The 9,390-nt window shown below is 37.2% G+C and overlaps 1 protein-coding gene across 1 annotated transcript; it reads right to left on the reverse strand.

Moving 5' to 3' along the window:
* Positions 1 to 319: 319 nt before the first annotated feature.
* Positions 320 to 886, reverse strand: LOC115964849. Its single transcript, XM_031084085.1, has one exon. It carries the CDS (start codon positions 884 to 886, stop codon positions 320 to 322), a length of 567 nt encoding a protein of 188 aa, XP_030939945.1.
* Between the last annotated feature and the right edge of the window lie 8,504 nt (positions 887 to 9,390).

Below are 9,390 nucleotides of genomic sequence, written 5' to 3' on the forward strand. Positions count from 1 at the left end.
CCAACCGGTCCAACTGGTTTTTCAGGTTTCTGTAGTCGTTGGTGGTGTGGCCTGGTTCTTAGTGGTATTTGGAATACAAGTTCTGGTTACGTTTTGCAGGGTTGCCTGCCATTTTACTTGGCCATTGAAAGAATGATTCGTTCTTGACTTTCTCTAAGATCCTATGTAGTGGTTCTTGGAGCACAGCATGGACTGCCTGTGCCCCGGTGGATCTTCACTGCTCTAAGTATTCCCTTCTCGGCTGGCTACTGCTGTTAAATCGGTCTGACCTGAAGTCCCTCCTTTCCTGAGGGACAAACTTCACTTTGCCCTTCCCCGTCTATTGGTCTTCTTCGACTCTCTTGTACTTATAGATTCGATTCATGAGTTGGCGCACGCTAGTGACTAGTTTCCCAGTCGGGGACTTCCTTAAACGGTGCTCCATCGGTAGGCCTCTCTTAAATGTGCTGATAGCGACGTCATCGTAGTTTCCCTCTATCTCGTTGTACATCTCCCAATTCTTATCCGAGTAGGTTTTCAGGGTCACTCCTTCTCGCATGGACAAGGATAGGAGGGAATCTAAGGGCCGAGGAACCCTGTTGCTCGTTATGAAGTGAGAACCGAAAGCTTGTGTTAGTTGCTTAAAAGAATTTATGGAGTTTGGCTTGAGACTGTCAAACCATCTCATCGCCATGGGTCCCAAACTGGACGGAAACACTTTGCACATCAACGCCTTGTCTCTGGATTGGACAGCCATCCTCTGGTTAAACTGGCTTATGTGCTCTACGGGATCCGTCCGACCATTATAGATGGTGAAAGTGGGTTGGTGGAACCGCCGAGGAAGCTTTGCCCCTTCTATCTTGCACGTGAAGGGTGACTGAGAGATGTGGTCAAGGGCCCTACTCATGGCGTCGTTTGCTAGGCCCTTGTAAGACAGACTTTTGTGGCTGCGTTGGCAAGATTGCTCTTCCTTATAAGAGAAGGTTTTACTTGGCGGACTTCTCGATCTTCGCCTGTACTCATTGTCCTCATCATCGTTGGTGTCCGGACTGGAAGAAGGACGCCTTCGTTGCGCTCGGCGCAACTTCTTCTTCAAGTTGTCGATTTCTTGCTGTATAGCCCTATTATCGTTCTGCTTTTGGGATGCGTGACCTTTCCCTTTCAAGCGACTTCTGCTCGTGTGAGAGGTATTTACGCTACCCTTTCGTCCCTTGTCTTGATCTCTTTTTCGTTCGAGATTCAAACAATGAATTTATAGAGAGTGGGTTACAGAACTAGTCCTTAACGAAGTGTATACTAGCTAAAATTGGGCCTTGCAACAATTGAAAGTAAGGAAATCCCCTTCATGTCCATTAGATGTAGGAATAGCAACGGGTCGGGTTTGAGCTGGGTTTTTTCATACCCGGACCCGACCTGTGGGTCTGTCCTAAAAACCCAGACCTGGCCTGTTTATTAAATGGATTTTTTTCTTAACACCAAACCCGACCCATCTGGTACCTATGGGCCCCGTAGCCATGCCACGATTTGGGCCCAAACCATGGCCCAATCCCAAAAAAGAAAAAAAAATTTAGCCTGAAGCCCATACCGTGGCCCAAAAGTTAAATAAAAAATGTTTGCCCAAATTTTTCGAGAATGTATTTGCACAGATTCAAGCCTTGATTTTGGGCAAACATAATTTTTTTTTTAATATACTAGCAGGAGTATACTTAGGTAGAGAAAATCAAAGAAATCAAAGGATGAAAATTGAAAAATAAAAAGAACCACCAGGAAATCATGGATGAACAATGACCAAAGATTTATGATTTTCTCTTTCAAAATCACAAAAACAAACACAAATCCTGATACAAACACAAACCCAAAAATTTCAAATTTCAAATTTTCCCATTCAAAATCACAAATACAAACACAAATTCAGATTTATGATTTTTCCCATTTAAAATCACAAACACAAACACAAAAATTTCAGATTTATGTTTTCCCTTTCAAAATCACAAACACAAACACAAATCCTAACACAATCACAAACAACTCACATGATTGAGACGAAATGAACCTAGAAAAAAAAAAAAAAAAGGATAGAGAACGCGGTGGTCTGGTGGAGACAAATGGAGGAACCGAGGCGGCTGGAGGTGCAAGTGACGGCCGGTGGTGAAGGGCTTCAGGCTAATCAGGCTGACGGTGACAGATCGAAGGTTGGGTGTGATAAAGAGGGGCTGACCAAGTGAGAGTGGGAGAGGAGAAAAAGAGTAGGCAGGCGGCTCAGAGTGATTGTGTGAAATAGGAATATAGGATTAGGGTTTTTTAACTTACATATATACGGGGGTATTTTAGTATTTTTAACTTATATATATAAACGGGTCAGGTTCGGGCCGGGTTTTTGCCAAAATCCGGACTTCCTTCGGGTTTTTTTTTAAAAAAACCCATACTCGACCCTATAATTTATTGGACTGGGTAAAATCCGGCCCATTAGGGTCGAGTTGAACTGGGTATCCGCGGGTCGGATATAAATTGCCATCCCTAATTAGATGTTCAATCCGGGGAGACGTGGAGGACGTATATCAGTCCCTGTTCAAAGGCTATGGTTCTTACATAGTTCTTCTGTTCTAAGTTCCCCCTTTTCTTTTTTTTCTTCCTCCTTTTCTTCATGGGGACTCTCTTCTCTTATATAGTCCTCTTGAAGTCGTCAGGGCCTTACATTTGTTGATCATTTGGACCTTCACTTGAGTGCCTGTCCCATCAGACATCCCCCCTTTCTTTCTATGAGTTGTGGTAGACAAGGAAACACTGTTCACAAGTCCTCTCCATATTAATGCGGCCAGAAAAGTAGTTGCCATGCATTTAATGTGGCAGCTGCAGCCTCTCCCTTGGCATACTACGCTTTCTTCCTTCTTATGGGCTTGTAGGAGTCATCCTTGTTACTAATGCTCATAGGGGTGGATCCTAGCAGGTAGAGTGCATGTTTGAGCCATATTTGGTACGTTCGAGGAGACATTTCTCCTCAGACCGCCTTTTAAACGTCTTCATGCCCATAAGAATTGGGCCGGGAGCCCTTTTGGCACCCATGCCTTCTCCTCGGTCGTGGTCAAATTTTCATACGGGACCCAAGGCTCCTTGTATGATCTTGGGCCTTTGCCCCTACAAATATCATAATAAATATCATGTTTGAGAAAAGTTTCGATATTAAGACAATATTTTTTCAAACTATTATTATCTAGTGCTTTTAGTTTTCAAAATTAAATAAAAAACCAAAAATATCCTCATATATTTGAAATTGTTCAAACCTACTTTCAATGGATGAAATAGCTTGATTTGCTATATGTACAAAATAATTAATTCTAAAAGATTCTTCAACAAATTGAAATTCAATTTGTTTTTCAACTTTTCTCTTTTTTTGAAGTTTTTCATATCCGGATAAATATTTTCTAGTAGACATTTATAATGAGAAAATATTTATAGATAAATAAAACACAATTTATAATTAAAAATGTTAATTTAACTAAAAATAAAATTTAAAGTATAGAATAATAGAACCTAGTTATTGCAATTTTTCTAAAGCCATGACTCTTTAAAGTCTAAACTGCGCAAATAAAAATTAATTTATTACATAGTTCAATAAATTAGTGTCATTATAATACAAATGAGTCGATATGATACACATCAAATTATTAATTGATGTAATAATTTATAATAGTTGATAAAGTGAGCAAAACGTGTTGTCTTATAACTATGGGCTGCGCTGCGCAGTGCGTAACTGTGTAATGCAACTTGTGCTATTGTGCGATGTGCTTGTGCAGTGCAGATGTGAGATGTCTAGTGTGTACTCCTATGGCTAAGTATAAAAGCAAAAAACGTGTCCTACCATTGCAGAAAGGGGTCCAATTAAGAGAGGAGCAAAATTTTGTATCAATATTTTGTATTAATATTTTCCCAGCTTGTTCTATGACTAAAAACCAGGGCCGGCTTGTGCAAGGGTGGCAATTTGTGTTCACGGGTAGGGTTCGTGTCGTGTCGAGTCATGAGTATTTGGCTATGTAGGTTGACCCGAACCCAACATGTTTACTAAACGTGTCAACAAACTTTAACCCGAACACGACCTGTTTATTAAACAAGTCAACCGACCCGACCCAACACATTTAACTCATTTAATTAACAAGTTATGTAAAAGTCAATACAAACAACCCATTTTATAATCTATTTAATTAATAGGTCAAACTTAACCAATATAAATTTTATAAATTCCCACGTATATAAAATTAAAATACAATTAGAACTATAAATATAGTAATAAACATATAAAAACAACCATAAATTAAATAATAATATCAAAATAACTAATAACTTTATAGGCTAAACGGGTCGAACATATCAGACAGGTTCGCATGCTGATCACAAACCCAACCTATTTCTTAAACGGGTTAGCTGTGTCAACCCGAATATCACCCAAACCCATTTAACCTCTTCCCATGACCTGTTTATAAACAGGTTAGTAGTCGGGTTCGCGGGTCGTATCAGATTTTGCAACCCCTACTTCTGCATTGAAATAAATAAACGTGTCCCACTCCCATCAATGGCTTGTGCAGTGAAATAAGAGGGGCAAAAAATGGTCCTATCATAGTAAAAATGTGTCCCATCAATCAATTGTGTAGTGAAACCCCTATTCAATCTCAGTTGCTCAGCATGATTTTCTATAGTATGCCCAATATTCTTTTAATGAATTTTTTAGGTGGAGACAAGCAGCAATCGAATAGCACTCAAATCAAATTTTCAAAACTTTTGAATTTGGGCATCAAAGAACAATAGAGAGAGTATCAATACACAGAATCATCTGAATTTTTAATTTTAATTTTTTTAAATGTTATATATATAAAGTGAGAGAAAGAGACTGAGAATAGTTTGTACAAGACCATGTGTCCCGATTTTAAATTTCTTAAAATAATTCTCACTCTTGCTTGTTCACTTAGTTGAGACATACCGAAGTTATGTACAAGACCATGTGTCTCGATTTTTCTTCACGTCAAATCTAACACAGCAAGTTGTGATTCATTGCTTGTCACTTTCAAATAAGCCAAATGTGCGAAAAAGTATGTTTACAAGAAACATATATATATATATATATATATATATATTTTCCCCTCTTGTGAAATTAGACTCTAAGAAATTGTCCAAGTAAAATGGCTATCCCTATCCTATGCACCCAACAGGATAGAAAATATTGGTTCAAAACGTGCCTAATAGCCTAGGTGCATCAATATTTCAACAATAGCTCTAAATTTCGTACTTCTTTATGATGATTACCTTCTTGTTAACACTCTGTTCAAACAATCACACTTTTACCATTTGCGCCTATATATATATATACATTGTTGGGAAATTTAGACCCCGGTTGATAGAATTAACAAGTTTTAAACTCAAGTTGTTAATTAGATTTATTATGAATAAGTCTTGTTAAAACAAACAAACATAAATATCATGCATAGCAGAATAGTATATAAGATTAGATATGATGATCTAGGAAAATCAATGAAATAAACTAGTTTCACAGTAAAAAACCTGGGGGGAAACCTTCCTGAAAAGCAATTCACTATAGTAAAGAGAAGTTTCAGATATAGTACAAAACCATTGTCCCTAGACTCTACAATCCTCACAGATGAAGTTACAGCAGAAACCTTTTATCGCTTCAGAACTTCTGAACTCTTCAATATATGAACGCCACCCATTTGCACGAATTCCAGTACGTGACTAACTTTAGCAACTTGAAGATGTTGTTGACTGCAAAGTTCTTCACTTCATTAACAATGTAGATTAAGAAGTACTTGGTTATAAAACCTTAAGGCACAAAAGACATAGTAACTTCTTGTAGAGAAAATAAGGCACTAGGTCACTTTTTGCATGTGTTCTCCATCTGTAATGGCCTTTACAATAAGCCTTATATATGCCTAGGGTTCTGAAAAAGGAAACCCTACACAAACATGTCAGTTAGGGTCAAAAATCAAATATGGAAATTCTGATTTTGAAGATCTCGACAGATTCAGCTTCTGTCGAGCTTTAATAAACAGTTTTTCTTCACTTGTTTCTTGGTCCAAACTTCAAGGTTTTAACACTTGACTTGAACTCTTGTTTCTTGAAGTACTAAACTCATCCTAGATTTACCCAATTACCAGTAAAGTGCATTTTATCAAAAGATTAGCTAATTACATAAAATGTCCTTAACATATATATATATATATATATAAAATATAATATAATATAATATAATGAGAGTTTTACACCTTTTTGTAAGGACATATGTGATTTACTTACTAGGAATATATGTCACTATTTTATGTAATCGGCTAATCTTTTGACAAAATATACTTTATTTGTATTTGTGTAGATCGAGGATGTCATTAATACTTCAAGAAACCTCGTTTCAAGTTTAAGTTTTAAAGTCATGTAAGTCTGTCTTAGATTCAAGTGCAGAAGGTGTTGTTCATTAAAGCTCGACAGCTAGTCATCTATTGAGCCTAGAAAAGCTGTTCTAGCCTGTGGCTAGACAGCAGCTCGACAAATAGGCATCTGTTGAGGTTTATGAAAAATAGAGTTTCAATTCTATTTTGAATCCAATTCGTGATTGTATATTTGAGCTTTCTTTTCGCACAACCTTTTGACATATAAAAAGATCATTTTAGGGGCCGTTAAAGGTAGACATAAGTTGCATAAGTGTTGAGAAAAGTTTGTTCAAGCAAATTGTGATTGGAGACAGGATTTTCCCAAATTCATCTTTCTTTTGAAAAAGCTGCTGTGTTTGTGCACCGTAGGGTTTTGTAATCAAGGAACTTCTTAATCTTCATCGTGTGATGAACTGAAGAACTTTGCAGTGAACAACCTCCTCTAGTTGGTGATTGAAGTCGCGTCTTGGGATCTGCGCAATTAGTTAGTCACGTACTGGAGCTGTGCATTACAAGGAGAGATTGTCACTATAGAACAAGTCCAGTTGGGTATTGGGGTAAGAGCTCAACTATAGGTTGGTATAAGATACTAGGATTCCTTTACTTGTAACCATTTGTTGTGATAATAGTGGATTCTCAGAAGTGGTGACCTTAAAATCACCCAGTGGGGTTTTGCCGTATAGATTTTCCCAATTTGTGAACAAATCACTGTATCAATTTATTTTCCACGGCATACTTTAGTTTATTGGTGATTTGTTTGTGCTACCACGCGTTTGCATGTAATTTGATTAATTAATAAACTTGGCTAATTAATCAATTAATTCATTACAAGGGTCAATTCGTTTTTGGCCTATCACTTTTATAGCAAAAACATATGAAAGTTTTAAGTCTTGAAATTTTTTAGGACTCCATATTTATATCATTTTCTATATAGTCTACATTCAACTTATATTCTTGCGAGTCTTTATCAATGTACTACTATATCACCACTCAATTGTTGACTTCATTTTGTCACCTTTCAATCAATCTTATTATTGTTGTTAGCATTACATTGTACATATTTTCTTCATAATTTTCTCACTCTTGCCTGTTCACTTGAACATACTGAAGCCATGTACAAGACCATGCATCTTGATTTTTCTTTACATCAAATCCTATATGGTAGACTGTTCATTTCTTGTCAATTTCATGTAAATCCAGTGTGAGAAAAAGTGTGTGTACTAAATATATATATTAATATATTTTCCATGCAATTAGACTCTGAGAACTTGCATGTCCAAGTAAAGTGGCTATCCCAATCCTATGCACCCAATTTGCATGCGGGATGGAAAAAAATTGGTTTAAAACGTGCCTGACAAGTGCATCAAAATTTCAACAATAGCTCTAAACTTTGTACTTCTTCATGATGATTACCTTCTTGTTAACACTGTGTTCATATAATCACACTTTTATCATTTGCGCCACAACATAATTGTAAGATGACAAACAAACAATCTATGGACAAACTCTTGGTCCATACGAAGATTCTCTATGTTTAGAATTATTGAAAAAAATTCCCTCGAAAGAAACAAAAAACAAGTACAATGATATGATAATCCAAGAAAACCTAACAGGTAAAAAAAACGGGGGAGGATTTAATCTAGCCATTCACAATGTAAGACAAATCCACTATGAAAGAATTGAAGTTTTTATAATAGAATTTAGACCACTAATATCCTATTGCTACCTCAAGTAGAAAACTTACTACCATGACCACGTGACAGCTCTGAATCCACAGACTACTTCTTTCTTTGATCCACCGCAACCGCAAATTCTCCTACTTATAACTTTGAGACTCCACTCAAAGGTTTTGGATCTTCTTAAAAGTTTTTTATGCAGCAATTGAAACCACTATCAAGTTCTTGATGCAAATCTTGATCTTGATAGCTCTCTGTGTGTTCATGAAGGTAAACACCTCTAGATCTCATAAAAAATTTAGCACAAATCTTAACAAAGAACTTAGAGAGCTTTTGGGTACAAAACCCTAGATATATAAAAGAGGCACACTCTTCTCTCTCTAAAAAGCCTTTTTAAAAATGTTCTTAGGATTTTCTTTATATACTAGGAGAAGTAGATCTAAAACCCTAATCCTTAATGGGCTTGAATTGCTGTTTAAAAGAATTAATTCAAATTTTGCAGATACGATTCTTGATCGATCCAGCCTTACTTTCGATCGATCGAGCTTTGCAATTTTGCACAATAAGCTTTTTGTAAGGTTGAATTTAATCAACCATTTTATTGGCTTTATTCCGTGCCAAATTTGTTTGTATTTTAGCATTTAGTAACCCTGTATTTAGGTGGGTTTGTTGTAAGGGTAATAAGTGAGATAGAGTGGTGATTACTTAAGAGTGTGCAAGAAAACAGAGACTCGCGGCTTGTTCTCACGGGTGGCTTGCGGCTTTAAGTTGCCAGACGTAGCACACGTGCCAAGCGTACCAGAAGGTGAACAGTCATGCTAGCTGGAGCACTATAGGATAAAACAGGACAACTGGCCATACGGTTATCTCGCGACTGGATCTCGCAACTCAGTCAAGTCGCGAGGTCAAGCTGCGAGCTACCCCTGTTTTGTGAATCCTGACGTTTCACATTCCTCTCTCACTCCAATATAAATACCCCTTGTACCCACAAATGAAAGAGAGCTTCCAAAGAGAATTTTGAGAGAGAAACCCTAAAGAAAAACAAGATTAATTCACCAACAATCTATACATTAGAGTCTCTTCAAATTCCTCAACTCTCTTCCTCTCCATTGTTAAATCCTTGAGAGGCATTTTACCAAACCTTGTTCTCACCATATTCATCACTGTGAGAGGGCTGTTTGGATTTCTGAGAAGCAGTTAGGAAGGAGCCAATCTACATTGTTTGATGCTATGGTCTAGTAGCGGAATCTGGGAAGCTAGAAAAGAAAAAGGTTCGGCGCAACCTCGTTGGAGCAAGAAGCTTGGAG

Source organism: Quercus lobata, chromosome 10 (assembly GCF_001633185.2).
Source record: "Quercus lobata isolate SW786 chromosome 10, ValleyOak3.0 Primary Assembly, whole genome shotgun sequence".
Lineage (NCBI taxonomy): Eukaryota > Viridiplantae > Streptophyta > Magnoliopsida > Fagales > Fagaceae > Quercus > Quercus lobata.